At 49.8% G+C, this 25,361-nt stretch overlaps 1 protein-coding gene and 1 long non-coding RNA gene across 2 annotated transcripts in view; both read left to right on the forward strand.

Moving 5' to 3' along the window:
• Positions 1–687: 687 nt before the first annotated feature.
• LOC115083667 lies at positions 688–3,563 on the forward strand. The gene is made up of 3 exons (XR_003854379.1): positions 688–830; positions 1,600–1,690; positions 3,338–3,563. It is a non-coding gene; the product is annotated as an uncharacterized LOC115083667 (long non-coding RNA).
• A 137-nt stretch (positions 3,564–3,700) lies between these two features.
• Positions 3,701–25,361, forward strand: part of LOC115083661 (zinc finger protein 426-like) — a 43,173-nt gene continuing 21,512 nt past the window's right edge. The window contains exon 1 of the mRNA XM_029587613.1: positions 3,701–3,866. Within this exon, the coding sequence (XP_029443473.1) occupies positions 3,738–3,866 (129 nt within the window). The 5' untranslated portion in view covers positions 3,701–3,737. The remainder of the gene's footprint in view (positions 3,867–25,361) is intronic.

The raw sequence follows: 25,361 nt of genomic DNA on the forward strand, positions 1-25,361 counted from the left end.
TCAAGATTTCTCCAGGTGTAGTTTTTTTTTGCAGTACACATTGCATTTCTTTTAATGAGACAATTTCCAATTTCTTTCTGTATATTTTCTTTGGCATAAATATTCCTCCGACACACCTAGAAGAGGGGGGGGGAGATTCCTCCTAGCTCACCTGCAAACATTATGGCCCCACAGTAGTGCACACATTGTTGGCAGATTGGGAAATTTCACACTCAGCTGGGCGATTTCTTTTCCATTCTGTAGGAAAAAAACCACATTTGTGCGGTTGCGTTAGATCTGGGATGGCCACCTGACTGCCAGCAACCCTCAAGTTTGCCGCTTTTTCCTTTGCTGCACAGTCCCTCCAGCAGTCGCAGAATGATGACTCATCGGCAGTAGCAGCTCCACCAGCAGTCGCAGATTGATGACTCATCAGCAGCAGCTCCACCAGCAGTCGCAGAATGATGATTCTTAAGCAACTGCAATAATGCTCAGTCCTACAGAAGGGTTGCAAACCTCGCTTATTTCCCGCGTGATTGGGCTTTTTTCCAGTCATTCGCGGGCTTTGTTTTGATTCGCGGGTTGCTTGTAATTGGGCGTTTTTTCCTGCCAATCGCGTTTTTGTTTGGGCTTGGTGGGCTGGACCTGTGCTCTGATGTTGCAGTGATTGGCTGCTGCTGCCGGTGAGGCCTGTCCATAGCAGGCGCACTCTAACCTATTGCAGCATTAAGCTAACCAGAGCCAGCAATCCCAGGAGCGCGTGGGCAGACCCGGCCTGGCATTGCAGGAAGCAACAAGCGTCGTGGGTGACCAAGAAGCTTCTGTGCAGCTGCAGCCCTGAATGCTGAAAGGTGTGGAGCACTCAGCTGCCTACAACCAGGGATCAGGAGGGGAGAATGAGTGTGGGGGGATTGAAGACGGGTTTGTAGGGAGTGGGGAGGGGGAAATGAGTGTTATGGGGCCAGAGATGTGCTCGGAGGGGGGAATCTGTGTGTGTGGGGGCCAGAGATGCGCTCGGAGGGGGGAATCTGTGTGGGGGCCAGAGATGCGCTCGGAGGGGGGAATCTGTGTGGGGGCCCGAGATGCGCTCGGAGGGGGGAATCGGTGGGTGTGTGTGGGGGGGGCAGAGATGCGCTCGGAGGGGGGAATCGGTGGGTGTGTGTGGGGGGGGCAGAGATGCGCTCGGAGGGGGGAATCGGTGGGTGTGGGGGGGGGGCAGAGATGCGCTCGGAGGGGGGAATCGGTGGGTGTGTGTGGGGGGGGCAGAGATGCGCTCGGAGGGGGGAATCGGTGGGTGTGTGTGTGGGGGGGGGGCAGAGATGCGCTCGGAGGGGGGAATCGGTGGGTGTGTGTGTGGGGGGGCAGAGATGCGCTCGGAGGGGGGAATCGGTGGGTGTGTGTGGGGGGGGGGTAGACATGCGCTCGGAGGGGGGAATCGGTGGGTGTGTGTGTGGGGGGGGGGTAGACATGCGCTCGGAGGGGGGAATCGGTGGGTGTGTGTGTGGGGGGGCTGAGGATGTGCTCGGAGGGGGGAATCAGTGTATGGGGCTGGTGTTTTTTAATTTGTCCTACACCACTTTTAATTTCATGTAATCTTTTTCTCATTTCTTCTCCCTGCAGCAGATCTCCTTTGTAAGAAAGCCTGTCCATACCTGCTGTTTCTGTCATTGGCTGCTACACTACTGAATGGATTTGATCTGCTATGGCTAAAGTAAGGACCTAAAAGATCCTGCTAAGCGTGGGAAGAGGAATGTGAGCTAAAAGCATGGATTCAGTCTGTTGTCAGCAATGAGAGTAAGGCTGTGTGCACATTTTGTAAGTGTGACATTCGTGCACATCAGGCAGACCTTCTGCAACATGCAAACAGTTAAGCTTCCTTTGTCATCTATGCAACTCACACACATTGGGGTTGCAATTTCACGTGTTTTGGGCTTGGTTTTTTTGGAAAAAAGTGCTTGTTCTTTCATGAACACCTGGCAGCCCTAAGCGGTGTCTTTCCAACCCGTTCTTTTCTGCTGTCCCTGTGATGTTTTCTAGCAAGCAGCGGGACTGAGTGTAAAGGGCTCCAGGCGGGGGGCTCTGCACTGGGAGCGTGGAAAGGAAATCAAGGTGGCGATCAGGTCTTTAAGTCACAATCTCTGGGGCCGATGCAATGCAGTGAGCTCAGCCGAGCGCATTGTTTAACCTGCGGTGGGACACGGGTTAAACAGGCGCTAATCCACCCCCTAATGCAATAGAGGGATTAGTGCCTATTTAACGCGCCTCGGACACGGAGTGAATGAGTTAGCGCTCATCATATGCAAATGCACTCATTCACTCCAAATGCAAAAAGATACATTGAAAAGAAGGAGGGAAAAGCAGACAAAACTGCTTTTCTGTACTTCTTTTTTTAAAGTAAATAAAATAACTCAGCAGACGGGCGAGTTATGAACACCGACGCTGTCAGTTTTTATATCCGGCCGGCTGCCAGTAAACAGTCTGCGGCCGTTTTCATTACTGGCAGACAGGGCAGCGCAGCGGGGGGAGTTAGGAAGGAGGTGCTAAGGTCGTGACACCCCCCCCCCCCCCTTATTTAAATATTGCATGTTCCCGTCCCCCCTGCGTGTGCTGAAGTCAGTGCCTCCTTTCCGGGAAGATTTTTGCGTCGGCCCCTATGTTTGCTGCCATTCTTATGAGCTGCTCTGATTGCTGCCCTTAGGATTCACAATAATTTGACTTTCAGAAACTTGAGCATCAAAATGTTAGGATTTAGGGGTCAAAGCTTGAATGGGGGGAGCGCTGAGCACCGCCCCGTAAAGAGAGTAGAGGGGAGTTAGCCTGCAAGAGACTCCTCAAAGCTCACAATTTTACTTGCACACAGAAACCTGAGATTTACCTTTTGTGCTCTCTGTAACCTGTAATTTTACTTTACTATTGTTGTTTTATAATTTGTATTATGGTTTTTTTTTCAATTTGATATTCCCTTATCCTGTATTTGGTGAGGGTCTGTTTGTATATTCCATGTGGGACTGAGGGGAGGGATTCTGCTAGCATTTAGTTTTTGTGTAAGGTTTGTATCAGTCCAGCTTGTTTTGTTTTCCAGCAGGGAATAGATTTTTATTTATTTAAAAACATCTCTAATTCACATATTACATAAAGTTCATTATTTAGCTGCTTTAGGGCAAGTTACTTCATTTCCAGTTTTGTTGTTTCATAGATAGGATGTTGCTGTGTGAGTTTTGGGAGTTGGTGCTGTTTAAATGTGATGGGTTTGATACAAAGGTGCTGAGAGTGTTTTCTGCAGGGTTTTCTGTTAATTCACAAAGTGCCCGGTACAGGAGGGAATTAACTCTCCAGATTGTCTTTCTCTGGTCCTCAGCCCGACCTGTCTCTGATCCTGACTACATCGAATAGAAAGGGAAAGTCTAAATCTCGCCCGTCTCCCATGGATGGTTTTATGGGTTCTGGGACTTCAGTGGAGCCCAGGAAGGGGGTTCTGCCTTCTCCAGAGCCAGATCCCTCCTCGGTGCAGCCTCTGGCAGAGCCCCCGGGATCAGAGGAGGGGGCAGGGCTGGCTCTGGATCCAGGGCCGCCATCAGGAATTTTGAGGCCCCATACAGCCAAAATGTCTGGGCCACAAGCGCACCTGCCACCTGGCGGCTTCGGGCCCCCATATGTGGCAGTAGATCCTGGGGCCCCATACTGCAGGCCCAAGAATACTGCCCTGATGGCGGCCCTGTCTGGATCCACTGCAGCCCAGGACTTTGGGCTCTCTGTGGATGGTTGTGGAGCGGCCGGAAGCAACAATGAGCAGCAAGTTGGAAAGGATTGAAGGGGAAATCTCCTCAGTGACCCAGGAGAAGAAAATCTCTGCTCATGCTAAGCGGCTGCAGGCACTGGAGAGCAAGGTAGGACATTTACTCATTAATTCTCCTGTGTCCATTCAGGATAAAGTTTGTTAGAAGGAAAATTAAGAATTTGGAAAATGTTGCCAAAAGAGAAATATTTTAGAATTATCAACTTTCCCAAGAGAGAATATTTCACCAGGGGAGATGATTAATAATTATTTAGGGGAGGCTTTGGAAATATCTAAGGAATCTCTTCTTCTAATTAACCACATTTCTTTTCTAGTGAAAATTAAATGTATAAAGATCTTCTGTCTCTTGTTGCTGATCCACAAATTTCAAGGAAGAAGTTGAACCCCAAAAGTAATTTTCTAAACCTTGGTCACTTTTAGTCTTCAATTCTCAGCCAGGCTCCCCCGCTTTATTTATTTTGTTTATATTATATTATATACTGTTATTCTGATAACAATCATAACAGTTCACAGTATAAATATAAATAAAATCAATTACAAATTATAAATGATTATAAACAAAACATTAAATTCAATATAAATATTACAGCATAAATAGTAAAAACATAATAAACTAAAATGAACAACAAAGTCAATTTAAAAAATAAATTTCCTAGTCTGGACCCAGGACAATGGGGTTAAGTGCTCCCCTGCTAGCAGATGGAGGCTGAGTCAGATTTCAAAGCTGACGTCACCCTAGATACCCCCTGCAGTGACCTCGGCCATCCAGTATCGCTCTGTCTCCTAGCAGATATAGAGGTGCTAACCCATTACCAGCTGGAAAAAGAATGAGCCCCGCTCTCCTGTGGTGATACCTGAAGGTCCCTCTCCCAGTTGAGAATTCCTGAGGTGATTTCCGAGATTTCTTGGAGATGGGCCTTGGTCCGGTAGCCGGTTCCTGGCGTGGACTTTGCTGCTGAAGCAGCTGAAAGGCAGCGGGTGCAGGAAGCAGAGCGTGGTGGTGAAGGCCTAAGCCCTCTACCCCTGCAGCCAGAGACCGTCTCTGTACTCAGCCGGTATGCACTGAGCTCGGGAAAGTAGAGGAGAACTCCTCTGTGTTAAGATTAGTTCGTGTGTGCGCCCTGGGCCGAGGTGAGAGATGATACAGCCCACAGGGAGGAGCCCCGTGAGCCTCACCGTCGGGAGGCGAGGTCACATTGAAGTCAGACACAGTATCGGGCTAGAGTCTTTATTAAAGAGAGAGGGTGACACAACCCACGGAGTGGGGGGTGTCAGAGAGAAGGTCTCCGATCCAGAGACACTGGGTCCATGGATAGGAGAATACCCCGAGTGGATACCTCCGTAGTGTAGATGATGATCTGTAGAGCAAGGTACACTGATGATGTTTTCAGTAGAGATGGTAGTGGCCTGCGGAGCGGGGTGCACCTGAAGAAGGTCCTCAGCTGAGTTGGTAATGGTCCGCAAAGCGGGGTACACCGGAGAGGGTCCTCAGTAGTGCTGATAGCGGTCCGCAGAGCAGGACGCGCTGATGAGGCCCTTTAATAGAGGTGGTAAGGCCCGCGGACCGGGCTACTCATGCTGAAGATCCTCAGTAGAGATGATAGTGATCCGCTGAGCAGGGAACGCCGGTGAGGTCCTCAGTAGGGATGGTGGTGGTCCGCGAAGTGGAATACATGAGAGGAATCCTCGGTAGCACAGGTAGTAGTCCGCGGAGCGGGGTACTCACGGAAGCGTGGCTTAAGGTTCCAGGGAAGCCCCGGGGAATGGGGCAGGCAGAAGTCCCAAGCGAAAGGCCCTCTGAGGAGCGGATAGCCGAGACGAGGAGAGGGCCCCCGAGGAGCGGGTACCCCAAGACGTCTATGCCTGGAAGCAAGAACTGGAATGCAGGTTCTCTGAAACGAGGTAGATTTAGCAAGAAGGGTTCTCTTTGCTAAGTCATCGGTAGGCAGGGCCAGCTGGCTTAAATGTCCTGGGTGACTGACCTCATCCGGAGGGGACGCCCCTGAGGTTCCCCCCCATGACGGCTTTAAGACTGGCCTGTGCACGCGCCTAGGGACCTCCAACGACAAGATGGTGGTCAGCTGCGTCTGTGCCGCCCCGGGAGGCTTGGAAGTGGTAGCAGGCCGTCGGCAGCTGGCAGAGGCTGCCAGTCTACCCCATGGAGTCAGAAAAGTGAAGAGAGAGGTGAGCAAGAGTGGTTGCAGCTGTCTCCGACCGACGGGCGTAACACTCTAATTCCCTGTACGTACCTGGATCAGTCCAGACAGTGCGTGATATCCCCCGTCCAGCAGATGGAGTCAGAACAGAGTTTGAGCGCGTCAGCATATAGAGTAGTGCACCCTCTGCTGGAGCTCAGTATTCTTCTGACTCCAGCAGATGCGAGTGGGGGGATCCACTAGCTCCCCCAGATTGACAGGGTTTCTTCATTTTTGGTTATTTCTTTCTTTTTCTCCACAGTATTTCCCTGTCTTATGTTTCTCTTCATTTTGGATCCTTTAAAATTTAAAAAAAAAAAAAAAACTTTTCAATTTTTGAGGAGGCGTGTGTCTGTGGCTTTGCCTTCTCTATTCTGTACTCCTTTCCTCTTCCGTTGGGGTAAGTGGAAGTTTTTTGAGTTTCTTTCTCCACAGGTTTGCTTCTTTTTGGTGGTGCCCCGTGGATGCCGGTGGTTCCGGCCGCTCCACGCGTCGTTTGTGGGTCCCGCGGTTCGCAAGCTCCGCCCGCGGGTGTGTGCTCAACTGAAACGGGGGTTTTCCCCCGCAGTTCCTGGACCCCTCCGGCGGGTTGTTAGGGCCATTCCAGGCCCCCCCGCGGCACTAGCTCGTTTTTGGCCCCCCCCCCCCCCCCCCCCCGAGGCTTTTTTCCCAGTGCTGACATGCCGCGGTCCTCGGTGTGAGGCCTGCGGCGAACCGGGGAATCAATTTCTGAGGGAGGGGCTTTGTGAGCGGTGCTTCCCCGATGGGGAAGGCACCCTGCAGTCCTCCGGTGCGATTTCGGACCTGCCTCCTCCTCAGCCCGGGCGGCGCGGACCAGCCACGACGCCGCCTTTGGCGGGAACGGCGGCCATTTTAGGGGGACAGCGTGAGACTGACTCGCTCCCAGATGCAGACAGGATTGGTTGCACTGGCTCTCAACAGGCTTTGCCCCCGGCGGGGGGTTTGCCCGACCGGGGCTCCCAGGACGGTTCCCCCCCCCCCCAGGGATTCCAATCAGCTCCCCGTTTTTCTCACCTGACTTTATTCTGGCAATGCACATGGCTTATTTGCAGGGTATGGGAGCGCAGGCGCCGAATCCCCTGGGGGCCCCTCCCCCCAAGGTTCCTAAACTTGCTGTTGGTCTCACCGCCTCGCCCGTTACACCTGGATCCCTGCCGGGTCCCTCTCCCGTGCCACCCCGGCGTACCTCGGGGGCGGCTTCGCCGGTGAGAGACGACTCCCCGGAACCCCCGGAGGCGCATCCGGATGGACATACGGAGGGGGACGACCCTCGAGCCCTACGGATTTTTCAAAAAGAAGAGCTGGATGAACTCATCCACCATATTATTCAGGAGCTGGACCTTGACCCACCTCCAGATCCGCCGTTGCCACCTCTTCTCGCAAAGGGGATCCAGTACTTGCCGCCCTCCGTTCTAGGGCAAGGGCTTTCCCTATCCATGAGTCCTTCCTACAGCTTCTCACCAGGGAGTGGGACACTCCCGAGGCGTCCTTGAAGGTCACACGCGCCATGGAAAAGCTATACCCGCTCCCTGAGGATTTTTTGGATCTTATCAAGGTGCCCAAGGTGGATTCAGCGGTGTCGGCAGTGACCAAGAGGACGACCATCCTGGTCACGGGTGGAACGGCCCTGCGGGATACGCAGGACCGTAAACTAGAACCTCAAGAGGGTCTTCGAAGTCTCCGCCCTAGGAATGCGGGCCGTGATGTGCAGTTCGCTCGCGCAAAGGGCCAGCTTACTCTGGGTATAGCAGCTTCTCACCTCTCAGGAGTTGCCCCCCGAAGAGGCCGCCCAGGCAGACCGTCTGGAATCTGCCATAGCATACGGGGCGGACGCCTTGTATGATCTTTCGCGTAATAGCGCAGTCCATGGTTTCGGTTGTAGCAGCCCGACAGCTCTTGTGGCTTCGCAACTGGGCAGCGGATGCTTCCTCCAAGTCGAGCCTTGGCTCCCTCCCCTTTAGGGGGAAGTTTTTATTTGGAGAGGACCTGGATCAGATCATCAAGTCACTGGGGGAAAATTCGGTGCATCGGCTGCTGGAGGATAGACAGCGTTCCTTCAGGTCATTTTCTTCCGGTAGAACCAGAGCCAGGGCACAGCGACGTTATAGGTCTTACCGGCAGTCCGGTTCCCGGACACAGCCGACAAGATCCCAGCCTTGGTCTCGTTCCTTTCGTGGGCGGAGGCCCGCGAGAGAGGGTCCAGGGCAGGGAAATCCGCCCACAAAGTCCTCCCAATGATGCCAAAGGAGCCCACTTCTCACCTCCCCGGATCGGAGGCTGCCTCATGGACTTCTACGAGGAGTGGGCAGCTATCTCCACGGACCAGTGGGTGCTGGACACCATAAGAGACGGTTACGCCTTGGAGTTTGTCCGCCCCCCGAGGGACCGGTTCATCTTCTCCACCTGCGGTTCTGATCTCAAGAGGATAGCGGTTCAACAAACACTAGACCGACTGCAGGAAATAGGGGCCATCGTTCCCGTCCCCTTCGAGGTGGGCTTGGGCCACTATTCCATTTACTTCATCGTTCCCAAAAAGGACGGTTCCTTTCGGCCCATCCTGGACTTGAAGGAGGTAAACAAGGCCCTCAGGGTCAGCCAGTTCCGCATGGAGACTCTTCGATCAGTGATTGCCGCAGTGCACAAGGGAGAATTCCTCGCTTCACTGGATCTCTCGGAAGCATACTTGCACATTCCCATCCTGCCGGCTCACCGGTGGTATCTTCAAGATTCTCGGTCAATACTTTCAGTTCAAGTCGCTTCCCTTCGGTTTGGCGACCGCACCTCGGACCTTCACAAAGATCATGGTAGTGGTGGCGGCGGCCCTCCGCAAGGAGGGTATCCTAGTACATCCGTACCTAGACGACTGGCTGATTCGAGCGAAGTCCTTCTCACATGGTCAGACCTCAGTGGCCAGAGTAGTACAATTCCTATGCTCTCTGGGCTGGGTGGTGAACCTTCCAAAGAGTTCCCTTGTGCCCTCGCAACACCTGGATTTCTTAGGAGCGAGCTTCGATACCCGGCGGGGTATGGTGTTCCTGCGCCAGGACAAGGCGCAAGCCCTGAGGGAGCACGTGTCTCGGTTTTCGGCTTTGGAAGAACCAACCGCCTGGAATTATCTACAGCTCCTGGGAGTAATGGCCTCCACCATCGACATGGTACCCTGGGCGTTTGCACACCTGCGTCCACTGCAGGCGTCCTTGCTATCCCGTTGGAAACCAGTCTCCCAGGAGTATCAGGTGTTCCTACCGCTTCCACCATTAGCCAGGAAAAGCCTGGATTGGTGGCTTGTCCCCTCGCCAGTCTCGCTCGAGGTTCCCAATTGGGTGGTGGTGACCACCGATGCCAGCCTCGCGGGATGGGGCGCCGTCTGCAAAAGAAGCGCCACGCAGGGGACTTGGACACCAGAGGAGGCAAAGTGGCCAATCAATCGTCTGGAAACGAGAGCCGTGCGTTTCGCTCTCCAGCGTTTTCTTCCCCTGGTGCGACACAGAGAGGTGAGGATCCTCTCGGACAATGCCACCACCGTGGCCTATATCAATCGTCAAGGGGGGACAAGAAGCAAGCATGTCTCCCTCGAGTCAACTCCCCTGATGGAGTGGGCGGAGAGCAATCTCGTCCGGATAGCGGCCTCTCACATCGCCGGGGTGGACAACGTTCAGGCGGACTTCCTGAGTCGTCAACAGCTAGACCCCGGTGAGTGGGCTCTCTCCGAGGCAATGCATCTCATCGTCCGTAGTTAGGGGACTCCACGCCTCGATCTAATGGCGACCTTTCTCAACGCCAAGGCTCCACGCTTCTTCAGCCGCAGAAGAGAGCGCGGAGGGGGTGGATACCCTTGCCCTTCCGTGGCCGTCGGATCAACTGCTCTGTGTTTCCTCCTTGGCCTCTGGTCGGCAAGGTTCTCCGCAGGTTGGAACATCATCGAGGGACTGTAATTCTCGTCTCCCCGGAATGGCCCCGTCGGCCATGGTTCGCAGATCTACTTCAGATGTCGGTGGACGGCCCACTTCGCCTGTCCCATCTTCCTCATCTTCTGCGTCAGGGGCCGGTATTTTTCGAGCAGGCAGAACTCTTCTGTCTTGCGACCTGGCTTTTGAACTGCGCTGTCTCCGCCACAGAGGCTACCCGGAGACAGTGATCTCAACGATGCTTCGTTCCCGCAAGCCTTCGACCTCCGTCGCTTACGTTCGAGTTTGGAAGGTCTTTGAAGCCTGGTGCTCCGACCGCGGGGTCCAAACCATGGAGGCGACTGTCCCGCTGATCCTTCATTTCCTACAGGATGGTCTGGATAAGGGTCTTGCCTATAATTCGCTCCGGGTTCAGGTGGCGGCCTTGAATGTCTTCGTACAGAAGGACTGCTCTCTACCCCTTCAGCCGGATATCGCACGTTTTCTGAAGGGTGCCAAACACCTACGGCCACCGGTCAGGGATCCTTTTCCTTCTTGGAGCCTCAACTTGGTGCTGCGAACGCTGTCGGGTCCTCCCTCAAGGACCTGACCCTCAAGACGGTTTTCCTGGTAGCCATCTCTTCTGCTCGCCGGATCTCAGAGCTCCAAGCCTTGTCCTGCCGGGACCCTTATCTGCGTTTCTCCGTCTCCGGGGTTTCCCTTCGTACGGTGCCATCCTTCCTACCAAAGGTGGTCTCGGCCTTCCACGTCAATCAAACGGTGGAGCTTCCAGCTTTCGCTCCAGAGGAACCCCAGTCTCTCCGGCTCCTGGACGTCAAGCGTGTGCTGCTCCGTTACCTGGAGGTTACCAATGACTTCCGGGTATCCGATCATTTGTTTGTCCTCTGGTCAGGACCGAGGAGAGGTTCTCAGGCATCCAAGACGACTATTGCGCACTGGATAAAGGACTCCATCTCATCGGCTTACATTGCGGCGGGACAGGTGCCGCCTCGTAGCATGTCGGCTCATTCCACGCAATCCCAAGCGGCGTCCTGGGCGGAATCTCGCTCCATTTCCTCCCAGGAAATCTGCCGTGCGGCGACGTGGAAGTCGTTGCACACTTTTTCCAGACATTACAGACTACACCTGGTGCCTCAGTACACGGGTTCTTTTGGCGATCAAGTTCTCCGAGCAGGTTTCTCAGGACCCCACCCGGTTTAGGGAAGCTTGGGTACATCCCACTGTCTGGACTGATCCAGGTACGTACAGGGAAAAGAAAATTATTCCTTACCTGCTAATTTTCGTTCCTGTAGTACCATGGATCAGTCCAGACGCCCACCACCAGGGGTTTCATTAGGTCCTGCTTGGATTCTTCCAGGTAACTTTCATTCTGTTTTGTCACTGATTATTAATACTGTTCACAGCTCCTCACAAGTTGACTGTTGGTGGTCCCGTTGATCGTTTGTTTACTTATATCTTTCTCTGTTCCTTTTTGGGGACGGATCTGGATCCAAAATGTTGTGTTTTTGCTTTTGGGCTTTGCTATGCGTAATACTGAGCTCCAGCAGAGGGTGCACTACTCTATATGCTGACGCTCTCAAACTCTGTTCTGACTCAATCTGCTGGATGGGGGATATAACCCACTGTCTGGACTGATCCATGGTACTACAGGAATGAAAATTAGCAGGTAAGGAATAATTTTCTTTTCAGTGACATGGAAGGGCTCCGGTAAGTCTTTCCTCCGGTCTCCTTGCTCGGTGCGCCGTACTGACGACATTCCCGATCCCGTAGGGGCAAGGAAAGGAGGTTTCCGAGCGGGTTCAGCGGCCCCCTGATGGGCCAGGCACCACTTCAGGCTCAGTGGGCACTTCACGTGGCAGGCCGCGGCGGCGCCATCTTGTGTGCGGTTTGGTGCGGTGCACTTCCCCTCCTTGACCGTTAGTACGTGCGGTGCGGGCTGGCCCTGTTGTGCGCCTGACCCCACCCCTTAATGAGTGCGCATCTCTGCACATAACCGCGCGCATAAGCACCCTCATACATTCGTGCACAACTGGATGCTTATACTTACGCTCGTCAGGGTGGATTTGTTCGTGCACGAGTCCGTGCTGGCTGATTGAACACACAAGTTACAGTGAACTATGGCTCCAGCAACAAAGAAGCACAAGCGCCACTCTCTGCTGCCTGCCATATTAGGGCTGCGCAGCCTGACCTGGAATCCTTCCTGTGTCAGCTCTGTGAGGAAGCCCAGGGAGGGCTGGACTCTCAGAACTTCTCCCAGTCGGAGGATGGGTCAGCCACGACCTTATCTGTTAGCACCCGGATCTGAGCAATCCTGGGGCTGCGTCCTCCTTGGGAGAGGGCAGTTCAGGGGTGCTTACCCCAGTTCCTCCTGGGCTAGGCATGGACCCAGCAACCTTTTCCTGGATGGAATTCTTTCAGGGCCTTCAAAGCCTTTGTTCAGGCGCAGTCAGATGCTGCCCCAGCTGGGAAGGCCTCGTCCTCTCAGCCCTATCAGCAGGCTTACCAAGGGTAACCCTGACAGGGATCCAGACCCCACGGACACGGAAAACTGCCGCCTCCTCCAGCACTTAAACATCAGTAGGCTTTTACTATGGTATCTGGAACTTTCAGAACTGATGCGCAAGACAGACCATTGTTTGTTCTTCACGGTGAAAGGAAACTAGGCAAAGCGACTTCACGAGGAACCATAGCTTGCTGGATCAAGGAAGTGATCATGGAAGCTTATGTAGAAGCAGGGAAGCTGATACCCCTTCAGGTTAAAGCTCATTCCACTAGGGCCCAGGCCGTATCCTGGGTGGAAGCTAAGCTGCTGTCTCCCATTGACATCTGTCTAGCAGCGTCGTGGTCCTCCTTGCACACCTTCTCCAGGTTCTATCGTTTGGATGTCCAGGCCCGAAAGGATGCGGCCTTTGCGAGGGCGGTGCTAACCAGACCATGGGCAGCTTCTTGCCCCGTTCAGGAGTAGCTTTTGTACATCCCATTGGTCCTGAGTCCATCTGGCTACACACTAGGAAATGGAGAAATTACTTACCTGATAATTTAGTTTTCCTTGGTGTAGAGAGATGGACTCAGCATCCCACCCTCGGCTGCCCATGATAAGTGCCATGGAATCTCCCATGAGGTGAATCTCGATTCCACGAGGTTACGGGTAAGCTGTTGCCCTGTCCCTAGATCAGGACATTTATAATATTGCTGGGATTCAGCGTTTATGTTTGGTTGAGTACAGTTATGGTCACCAGTTTCTTTTTTGTTTAAACATTTTTTATTGATAAGTATCTAATGGGTTCATAACAACCACATCACATTATAAGTCATATGAATTACAATACAATGGTTACTGAAGAACAAACAACCATACATAAAACCATTTGTATAAGAATGATGAACCATCCATAGATAAAGCAATCTTTCTAACAATTAGTAAATCTTCCCCAATCCCCACCCTCCCACCTTAGCAACTGGGTTCATACATTATAATGGGAAGAAGAGAAAAGGGAAAGAATATATATCTGCACCATCATGGAAGAGGTCTGCACAAGGGCAGACTACCTGTGTTGTAATTTGACAATGATAATCATACATGCCTATGTCCTTTATAGAAGGAGATAGGTATATACTGGCTAGTTATTCCACCTGTTGTGTTTCCAACCATGTAAGGTAGGGATCCCATACCTTATGAAAAGCAGTTAAGCGATCTTGGTGGACTGCTGTGAACCGGCCTAGCAGATAGTATGTAAATATTCTGTGTTGTATTTTCGCCAAGTTGGGTGTATAGGCTTTAGTCCAATGTGCCGCTATCTCTGTGCGGGCTGCGATAAAGACTTGCAATGCAAATTTTTGTGCCTCATTATTCATACTCTGAATAGGAGCTCCCAAGAGCACATGCCACGGTTTAAACTCCACAGTGGTTTGAAGAATTTGGGATATCCAATTGGCAATCATTGCCCAAAAACTAGAAATCTTGGGACAGAGCCACCAAAGATGATATGTACCAACCTCCCCACAGTTCCTCCAACAGTGTTGGGATACAGCCGGCCTGAATTTATGGAGAGTAACTAGGGTGTAGTGACAACGATATAATAATTTGTAGCAATTTTCATGTAACCCAGTAGATATAGAACATTTACCAGCTTTTAAGTAAATTAAGTCCCAGTCCTCATCGGACAATGAGTGATCAAAATCAGATTCCCCCAGCTTACGATGGTGTAATGGACCGACGCCCTTGCCATTGAGGAGGTTATAAACTTTGGAAATCACTCCACGTACAGGCAAAGCATTTCTACAATGTTTCAAACAGTGCTCGACAGTCGCATGGTGCTCTATGTATGAAATGGTAAATTTTAGCGTATAATAGGAAATCTACCTCGCCTATCGGATAATGATTTTGAAGTTGTGTGCTCATCATTAGGGAGCCCTGAGATTGCACATGTTCTAACCGAGTGATCACTGCCAATGTCCACTGTTTGGAGGCTTTGGTATGAGCGGGAGACAAATATCGTGTTAGTAAATAAATCTCAATAATGAAAATTGCTCCTTACCCACTAAAAGTGTTTTCCACTGACTCCATACTGTAAGGGTAGTATTTAGAGCAAGGGGGAGATATATAAGGGATCACCACGTAGACTGAGGTTGCCATGGTAGAGCTGAGATCGGGAACTCTCCCAAAAGGGACTGCTCCAGCAGGACCCACTGAGGGATCTCAGAAGTGCGGTGCAAGACCACCAAAGAGCGCAACTGTGCCGTGCTATAATACCATGTTAAATTTGGTAACTGCAGCTCCCCTCTAGCTGTTGGGCGATATAAGGTAGTTCTAGCTACTCGGAGGGGTCGCTTACGCCAAATGAAGCTGCAAATCATTTGCTGCCACTTTTTTAGGAGAAACGAAGGTATGGGAATGGTGGTAAAGAAGTATAATAAACGGGATAATCTCCCCAGCCAAGAATGTGTGTATTGCAACCATCGGTCAATATTCCCTTGTATAGAACTGATAAGAGGAGTATAATTAAGTGCAAACAATTGGTCAGTATGTAGGCCAATACAGACTCCCAGATATTTCAAGGACGCGGACACCCACTTGAAAGGGTATTTTTGGCGCAAAGGTTGTACTGCAGCCGGAGTGAGCATCAGATTTAATATTTCAGATTTATCATAATTGACCTTCAGTCTTGAGGCTGAGGTAGATTGGCCCAATTCATGCACTACTTCCTCGGGTGATGAATCTGGATCCGTAAGAGTAAACACAACGTCATCAGCAAACAAAGAAATCCTGAAATGATTATGGCCCTTCTGGACTCCCTTTATACTGGCAGCCTTTCGCACTTGAGAAGTAAAAGGTTCCAAAAATAAAGCAAACAATAAAGGGGAAAGTGGACACCCCTGTCTATTACCTCGCCTGATAGGGAACATATTGCCGAAACGGCCATTAACCTTAACCCTGGCACATGGTTGTTCATAAAGCCTCATTTGCCAGGTAATGAAGGGCATGCCAAAAGCCATGTGCCGGAGTGTCTGAAAAAGAAATGACCAATGTACAAGGTCAAATGCCTTTTCAGCATCCAAAGAAAGAATAGCTGGGGTACTATCAAGGTGAACCAAATCAATGATGTCCACTATTCTGCAAACATTGTCCGCCTCCAATCTCCCGGGGACAAAGCCCACCTGATCCGAGTGGACCAAACCGGGAAGGACACCGTTCAGGCGAGCAGCAAGGACTCTAGCCAGTATCTTCAAATCTATATTAATCAGTGAAATTGGCCTGTAGGAGCCACAGTGTGTGGGGTCCCTCCCCGGCTTGGCCAACACAGTAATGCCCGCCATGATGGCTTCTTTAAAAATGGATTCCCCGCCTCTTAGTGCGTTAAACATAGCCGTTAGGGGACCCACACGAGCAGAGGTGAATCAAAGGTAGTACATGCCAGTGAAACCATCCAAGCCTGGTGCTTTACCAGGTTTTAACTGCTTCACCGCCATCAGCACCTCCGAGGCCTCTATGGGCTTATCTAAAAATTGCTGTTGATCGGCAATGAGTGCAGGCAGAGAGACCGATTCCAAATACTGACCAATTGCAGCATCTGAGATCGATGTATCCTGAGAATATAAATGCCCATAAAACTCAGTGAAAGACTGATGTCAGCAGATGTTGTGACCAAGTAACCCTGGGCGGTTTTGACCTTGGCCACTACCGTTTGCACTCTGGGAGACTGGCTAAAATATCTCCCAGCCTTGTTACCCCTTCAAAGAATTGCTGTTTTAACATTGTCATGTGATGACAGAGGGCCGTATCGTCGAGAGACCTTAGTTCATCCTTAACCCGCAACAACCGTTGATAAATTGCATCGGAGTTAGTGGCGCTATGTTGGCGTGTCAGAGTGATAAGTGTAGCCAGTAACGAGTGACGCTTGCCCTCCCTTTCTTTATTGCAGTGAACAGCTCTAGCTATGAGAACCCCTCTCATCACTGCTTTAGAGCACTCCCAGACTGTTATAGGGGACATACCAACCGTTTGATTTTCTCTAAAATAAGCAAAGATTTGACTCTCTAACTGACACGCGAAGTCTTTATCCTTGAGGAGGCTTTCACTAAGTTTCCAAGTACGGTAGCCCGCATCAAAATCCTGAATATGCAACTCCATCCAGCCTGGGGCGTGGTCTGACCATGTGATATTATCTATGCCTGCCTTACCTACCAGATTCTGGGAATGAGCAGACAGAAAAAGATAATCTATTCTAGAGTATAAACTGTGAGGTGTTGAGAAAAAAGTGTAAGAACATGAGTGGGGGTAACGCTGGATCTGTCGGAAGCCTACCTACACTTTACGATCCATCAAGAACATCAGCACTTCCTATGCTTCAAAATCCTGGACCGTCACTACTAGTTCCGGGCACTACCCTTCGGGTTAGCCACAGCACCCCGGGCGTTCACCAAGATCATAGTGTGGCGGCAGCACTGAGGAAGGAAGGAATCCTCGTACACCCTTCCCTAGACGATTGGCTGATCAGGGCGAAATCCCCAGAGGAAAGTCACCAGGCAACCAACAGAGTCAAAACTCTACTGGAGAGCCTCGGATGGGTGGTCAACACAAACAAGAGTTGTCTGCAGCCCTCACAGTCTCTAGAATAACCTGAATAGAATAGAACCTGAAGACACGGCTCTAATCAACCAACTCCCTACTCACACTTACGACATCCTTTCTATCCCCAGAGTCAAAAAAAAGAGGAGGCGGTCTATTATTAGCCACAAAAAAAGAGCTAGGGCTATCCCTACAGACCACCATCTCATTACCCTCTCTCGAATTCGCATTATTCAAATCTAAACACCTTCAAATCGGCCTTACATATGCCCCTCCAGGAAGCCTAGAATCGGACCCTTCTCCTTTAATTGAATTCCTAGCCAAACACATCAACACATATACCCCTGCTATAATAATGGGAGATTTCAACATCCACGTGGATAAAACCCCTCAATCTTCCAGTTGTGAAACCTTTCTCACTTCTCTTCAGTACCTGGGATTCAAACAAATTATCAAAGAGCCAACGCACAAAGCGGGACATACACTAGACCTAATTTTCATAAATGAAAGCCTTACCACTGCCTCATCTACAACCTGTTCCCTGGTCAGACCACAAGTTGATTTCTACAACTCTCAGGTTCACCCAACCCATCCTCCTACCATTACAAAAAACCACAGTCCAATTCAGGAAGTTATGCAACCCAGAAACCCTCAGCCCATACCTATCCTCTGCATTAGACAAACTAGACCTCACAGATGCCAATTCAGCCACAACCTCCTGGATCAAAATAACTAAGGACATAGCAGACCTAACATGTCCTTTAACCACTAAAGCTCTACGCTCTAATGCGAACAGGAAACCCTGGTACACCCCCCCCCCCCCCCCAGCTAAAAACCCTGAAACAAGAAATCAGAAGACTCTAACATACATGGCGAAAAAACCCTTCCCCCATCAAACCTGGAAGCTTACAAATCTCTCGTGCACCGCTACCGGATATCCATCCTCCAAACAAAGAGGGATTTTTTTCTCTCAGAAAATACATCACTTCATCTTCGACCCTAAAGCTTTATTCTCCCTTGTTTCATCTCTCACTAAATCCACCCCCACGACTATCCCAGACGATCAAGCGGCCAGCAAAGCCTCAGAGTTAGCCACATATTTCAAGAAAAAAATCATCTATCTGATCAGATCTCTAAAAGCCAACAACGCTCCTCTACTGCCACCAGCCCAATACTCTCATCTACAGAACACTAGTCTTGAAAGGTTCGAACCGACGTCATCCTTAGAGGTTGAAACAATCCTGAAGAAGCTCAAACCTGCCTCTCGCCCCACAGATGCGATACCCGCCAACTTACTCATTGCCAGCTCTAAAACTGTCGCCAAACCAATTGCCGACATTATTAACCGCTCACTAATGCAAGGTTCAGTACATGACCAGTTGAAACTCGCAATCCTAAAACCTCTCCTGAAAAACCCAACCTGTCTCCAGATGACCCCTCTAACTATCGCCCGGTCGCTAAACTCCCCTTCATTTCAAAAATCCTAGAAAAAAATAGTCCACCAGCAACTCACGGAATACTTAGAAGATAACAAAATACTAGCCCCCTCTCAGTTCGGCTTCCGAAAAACCCGAAATACAGAAACTCTGCTAATCTCCCTGATGGACACAATTTTACTGAATCTAGAAAAAAAAAACCCGGCTTACTCATTCTCATCGGCCGCATTTGACACGGTAAACCACGCAATGCTTCTGGATAGGCTAACAGACATCGGCATCAAAGGCACTGCTCTCAGATGGTTCAAATCTTTTCTACATAACAGATTTTATAAGGTCAGAGTCAACAACGAAGAATCTCACCCAGTTCCCTCATCCTTGGGAGTCCCTCAAGGCTCTTCCCTATCCCCCACCCTCTTCAACATTTATCTACTACCGCTTTGCCAGCTTCTCTCCAAACTAAAATTAATCCACTATATCTACGCAGACGACGTGCAAATATTCATCCCGGTTACGGAAACTCTACAAAAAACACTAGAATTCTGGAACAACTGCCTCCAATCCATCAACAACCTACTCAAGAGCCTTAACCTGATCCTTAATTCCAACAAAACTGAAATACTCCTTGTCACACAAGGCAGTAACTGTGCAACATCTAACTTATCCCCTACTAGTCAACTATCCTTCTCACCTCAAGTTAGAAACCTCGGAGTCATCATGGACAATCAACTAAACCTTAAGAGATTCATTAATAATACCACTAAGGACGGATTCTATAAATTGCAAGTTCTGAAATGACTCAGACCGCTCCTCCATTTCCAAGACTACCGGGCAGTTCTCCAAGCAATCATTTTTTCAAAAATTGACTACTGTAACTTCCTTCTACTTGGCCTCCCAACCAACACAATAAAACCATTACAAATGCTCCAAAACGCTTCAGCCAGGATTCTAACTAAATCTAACAAAAGAAATCATATTACCCCCATCTTGAAAAACCTACACTGGCTCCCAATCAAGTTCAGAATCTCCTACAAAGTACTAACAATCATACATAAATCTATACACAAGCTCATTCCTCTGGAACTCAATATCCCTCTGCAGCCACATATACCCTCCAGACCGGTGAGAACAGCCTATAAAGATATTCTCCTCGCCCCAACCATCAAATCCTCATTAAATAAACGCACTCTATCCACAGCAGGCCCCGCGCAATGGAACTCTCTACCACCAGACCTCCGGAAAGAACCTTGCCCTATCGCCTTTAAAAAGAGACTCAAAACTTGGCTATTCGAACAAGCCTTCTATCCATACCAATAATTTTACTCTAAATCTTCCCAAATATGTGCACCTTGTAACGTGTCTACTGAATATTTAGCCAGGTCCTTTCGAGTACTACATTATTTATTGTATCTTTTTGTTTTTGTTCCTTTTTTTTGTTCTTTAATCCCCAGTTACTTGATCCAAGTTTATCCTCCTGTTCGATGTAATTGCACTCTGTCTTGCCTGTTAATGTTATAATGTAAACCGAACTGATATGTAACTTTGCTACATGAATTTCGGTATATAAAAATGTCAAATAAATAAATAGAATATTTAGGAGTTCAATTCGACACCAAAGAAGACAAGGTCATCCTGACATCGACAAGGAGATCAAACCTGATGAACCAGTTGCAAAACTTGCTGAGCGAACCTCGCCCCACAGCATGGGATTACCTACAAGTCTTCGGTCTGATGGCATCCACACTGGAGGTAGTGCCATGGGTACGAGCTCACATGAGACCCCTACCGCGCTCACTTCTATTGCGATGGAATCCACTGTCCCAGAACTACGCCGTACGTCTACAGCTCACCGACCAGGATCCTGCTCACCACGGATGCCAGCCTATGAGGATGGGGAGCACACTGCGAAGAGCTAACCGCCCAAGGACAGTGGAACAAAGAAGAGTCAGGATGGAATATCAATCGCCTAGAAGCCCGGGCAGTCAGACTAGCCTGCGTACGGTTCGGTCACAGACTCCCGAAACAAAGGGGTCAGAGTAATGTCGGACAACGCCACAACAGTGGCCTACATCAACCGTCAGGGAGGAACCAGAAGCCAACAGGTGTCTCTGGAAATAGACCCCCTAATGTCGTGGGCGGAAGTGAATCTCCAGGGGATCTCGACCGTCCACATCACCGGGAAAGACAGCATCACGGCGGATTACCTCAGCAGAGAAAGTCTAGACCCAGGAGAATGGAAGCTGTCGACCGCAGCGTTTCAACTGATAGTAAACCTTTGGGGAACACCAACCATGGACCTTCTGGCAAACCTGTCCAACGCCCAAGTGCCCAGTTACTTCAGCCGCAGGCGGGAACCTCAGTCCCAGGGGATCGATACCCTGGTACAGACCTGGCCACAGGAGACTCTGTTATACGCCTTCCCGCCGAGGCCCCTATTAGGCGCAATCATTCACAAGATAGAACTGCACAGGGGACCAGTACTTCTTGTGGCCCCAGACTGGCCAAGAAGACCGTGTTACGCAGACATGTGAAGACTACTGACAGGGACCCCCCTGCTACTACCTCCACACAGAGACCTGCTCCAACAAGGGCCGATCCTCCACGAGGATCCAGCTCGATTCTCTCTTATGGTCTGGCCATTGAGAGGGCTCACCTGAGAGAGCGGATACTCGGGGGCTGTAATCGACACCCTACTCCGAGCACGCAAGTTCTCCAAATCTCTAACATACATAAGGATTTGGAGAGTATTCTAAGTCTGGTGCGAGGGCCACGACATCATACCACGCTCAGTCAAAATTCCTGCGATCTTGGAATTCTACAGAATGGCCTACAGAAGGGATTGTCTCTCAACTCCATCAAGGTACAGGTGGCCGCATTGTCATGCTACGGAACCAAGAGCGAGAGCAACAGCATAGCCTCTCACCTGGATGTTTCATGCTTCCTGAAAGGAGTCAAACACATCCGACCACCCCTAAAGTGGCCGGTACCTCTTTGGAGCCTCAACCTGGTCTTGGATTTCTTAGCAGGAGTCTCTTTCAGACCTCTCCACGGCCTGTCTCTCAGACTATTAACATTGAAGACAGCCTTCCTGCTGACAGTTTGCGCAGCCCATCGTATATCCGAGCTACAAGCACTGCCCTGCCGTGAGCCGTTTCTCAGGTTCACCCCGGGAACCATCCAGCTACGCACGGTCCCCTCGTTCCTCCCCAAAGTGGTGTCTCACTTTCATCTCAACCAAACCATCTTGCTACTCTCGCCAGATGAGCATAAGAATTCGGAAGAGGCTCGAAGTCTACGCCACCTCAACATCGGCAGACTCCTATCCAGATACCTGGAAATGTCGGAACCCGTATGAAAAACGGACCACCTATTCGTCCTTCACAGCGAGAAGAGGCAAGGGGAAGCGGCCTCGTGAGCAACCATAGCCCGCTGGATCAAAGATGTCATCAGGGTGGCCTGCGTAGAAGGAGGCAAGCCACCGCCTCTACAAGTCAAGGCCCATTCTACTAGAGCCCAGGCAGTGTCCTGGGCAGAAACCCAGATGCTGTCACCCACCGAGATCTGCAGAGCAGCGACATGGTCCTCCATCCACACCTTGTCCAGGTTTTACCGCCTGGATGTTTAGGCTCGGGGGGGACATAGCATTTGCAAGGGCAGTACTAAGTGGGTCACGGGCAGCCTCCCACCCGGTTCGGGAGTAGCTTTTATATATCCCATTGGTCCTGAGTCCATCTGCTACATGCTAGGAAATGGAGAAATTACTTATCTGATAATTTTGTTTTCCTTAGTGTAGACAGATGGACTCAGCATCCCACCCACAGCTGCCGTTATTCATGGAATTCTCGGGGGACATCCCCGGGAGCGAGTGAATCAAGGGTAAGCCATGCTTTCCTTCATCTAGGAAACCCATCCTACCGGGTGTCGACGTTTCCCGGTTGAGGGCACTGGCGTCTCCAGCTGTAGCCAATTCAACCAATTCAAGTTAATCAAATTATAAAGTTAATCAAGTTATTCAAATTAGTCAGTCACACATATATCCACAATGCTTTTTGAGGAGAATACTGAAGAGCTGCACTTCCTGCAGGGGTATATGTACTAGGGCTGACATCAGATTGAAATCTGATCCATCTCAAACTGCTAACAGGAGTACACTATACCCATTGGTCCTGAGTCCATCTGCTACACTAAGGAAAACAAAATTATCAGGTAAGGAATTTCTCCATTTCTTTCTTGTTCCCGTTTTTGATTTTTGTACAAAATTAGCTGCGGAGCTTATGGCTCAGGCAGCCATCAAGCCTGATGACATCACGTCCTCTTCTACAGCCTCATTAATTTTAACTATTTTGTTAAGATAAATTCCCCAATTGTTTTTTGCCCTGTCTCTTTGTCTTGATTAGATTGTAGGCTCTATTGAAATGGGATACATCACTTAATCAACCGGCATGTGAACCGTGGAAATAACTAGAAATGGGAGCAATGTTACTGGCCAGGACACCAAACATTTCCTGCCCTGCTATTTATTTGATTGATTGATTGTATTTTGATCGTCTCCTAATTTGAAAAAAACATCTCAAAGTGATGTGCAATCAGACATTGAAATGTCTAACTATATGTTAGGATTTAGCACTACTGCTACTATTTATGATGTTTTAAAGCACTACTAGGTATACACAGCACTGTATAGACACACACACAGGAGATGGTCCCTGCTCCAGGGAGCTTACAGTCTAATCAAGGCAAACATGCACAACAAACAAGAATATTGAAGTGTCTTAGAGAGAACTTAGGATTCAAAAACAGCATCAAGAAGGCAAGTTTTTTAATTTTTATTTTTTATTTATACATTTTCAAAATTTACAAGATTCACCTTCATACAGAAATACAGAGAATAGGACACAGTTTCTCACAAGTAATTCTCCAATCAATTCCTTATTCCATTCTCTAATATAAAGTCCTCATATAAGGGGGGGGGGGGTGTGAAACTTTCCCAACCTAAGGAAAAAATGTTTTAAAGAAAAATTCCTCAATAGAACAACAGCGGCCTGTTCCATCTATGGGGGAGTCGTGTATTTGGACTGGACACTACTGGTATCACAGGAGATTTCTCTATTAAGAATTGTGTTAATTGTGGTGGGTCAAAAAATACATCCGTGTTATTGTTATATTTTACCATGCACCTTCCTCCTTTTTTGAGGCTCACGTGAGACATCTATTGTGTTTGTGGCATGTTTGTGGATTCCTGGTTCCTGTGTCGATGACTCCTCCCATGGGGAGGGGCCCTGTGGGAAAACACAGCAATAGGCTAGGCTCTCTAAGCAACACAAGTGATGAGAAGCTTTATTGTACAGCAGTAGAATGGTTTGTGGAGAACGGCAGTTCTCCCCCTGGCCACAGCGTAGTCTCAGAAGATGTAGTTCAGGCTGTGCCCTGCGGAGGTGCAGGGTAGGTCTCCCCGATGCTGGTAATGGAGGGTCCGGTAGTGATCCGCAGAGCGGAGTACGCCGAGAATCTGTGGTGATGAGACAAGTAGAGAGACTGAAGGTAGAGGTACTCAAGGCCAGTAATGCTGCCGAGGATGAAGCTTCCACAAATAGAAGGTAGCGAGGCAGGCCAACGCCAGTGCTGGCATTCCTAGCGCAGGTACCAGGAAGGTAGATAGGAGCGGGCAAGGTCCTCGGAGTGAGTACCTGGTCGTCCTTCTGAGCGGGTACCTGGAGAGAAACAGAAGAGAGTAGAACCCCTGTTGAGCGGGTGTTCCAAGAGTCTTCTTGAAGCGAGAGAACCCCGAAGGGTAGGCAGGAGCGGAAGGCCCCCGAGGAGTGGGTACCCAGAGCATCCTGAAGCAAAAGTAACCCCGGAGAGTTTGTAAGAGTAGGTACGCTGAAAGAGCGTTTCCATGGAGGTCGCAATAGCTGGACCAGAATCCTTGCTAACTCGTAGCAGTGTGGGAACTCGGAAGCTAAGTACCCGGAGGTAGTGACGTCATGCGGTGGGGATGCCCCAGAGTTTCCCACCATGACGTCTTCAAAGGAAGGGGCAGCGCGCGCACCCTAGGAGGCCTCAGGGAGAACATGACAAACGCAATCGCCCATGCCGGTCCGGGGGTGCCGGAGGGGTAGGCGTAGTGAAGCGGAGGTAGCCATCTTTCCCAGAGGAGAAGAGAGAGCGGAGAAAAAGGTGAGACAGAGAGGGTGCGGCCGGGTGCAACAACATCTGGGAATGCTCTGACTTTAATCCTAAGAAACAATCCTTTCTATCCCTAAAGCACAGTCTCATTAACCAGTCTTTATCGGTTCAAGGGCTAAAGTCACCATCAACGTTGCAGGAACTGGCACTTCAGTATCCAAAGTCTCCAAAAGGGCAGAAATATCTGGGTTTTGCTCTCGAACTGGTATCAAGGTTGTTATTCCTTCGCTTTGTTCCTCCCTTTTTTTTTAAACTTTGACAAAAAGAAAATTTTTGAGATTGGTGGAATTAAATTCTCAGTAACCTGAAGCGTTTCCATAAGAAATCTCCGGAACAACTCCTTAGGGGAAATTATTGGTATTTGAGGAAAATGTATACATCTCAAATTTCTATTTTTGACCAAATTTTCGATTTTCAAAGGCAGGTTGTTTCTTTCTCCAGTCATTGCTGACTGAACCTGCTGGATTCCATTAACTTGAGTTCTGATAACAGACACTTGTTTTTCCAGTTCTACAGTTGTATTAGACAACACTTTTATTTTATCTTCCACCTCTTTAATTTTAGTATTTACTGGAAGTAACTGCTGCAGAATAGTGGAGATGAGAATTTCTATGCTTTCCCATGTTGTCTCAAGAGAGAAAACTGCAGGTCTTACCATGGTAGGTATTCTCAACACGGGAGATTCTCCGACAGCACCAGCAGGCTCCTCCAGAAACGCCTCTCTTCCCACACCGGTTTGCCCTGGTGATAATTCTGGGCTCCCTGCTGCTG

This window comes from Rhinatrema bivittatum, chromosome 2, assembly GCF_901001135.1.
Source record: "Rhinatrema bivittatum chromosome 2, aRhiBiv1.1, whole genome shotgun sequence".
NCBI classification, from domain to species: Eukaryota; Metazoa; Chordata; class Amphibia; order Gymnophiona; family Rhinatrematidae; genus Rhinatrema; species Rhinatrema bivittatum.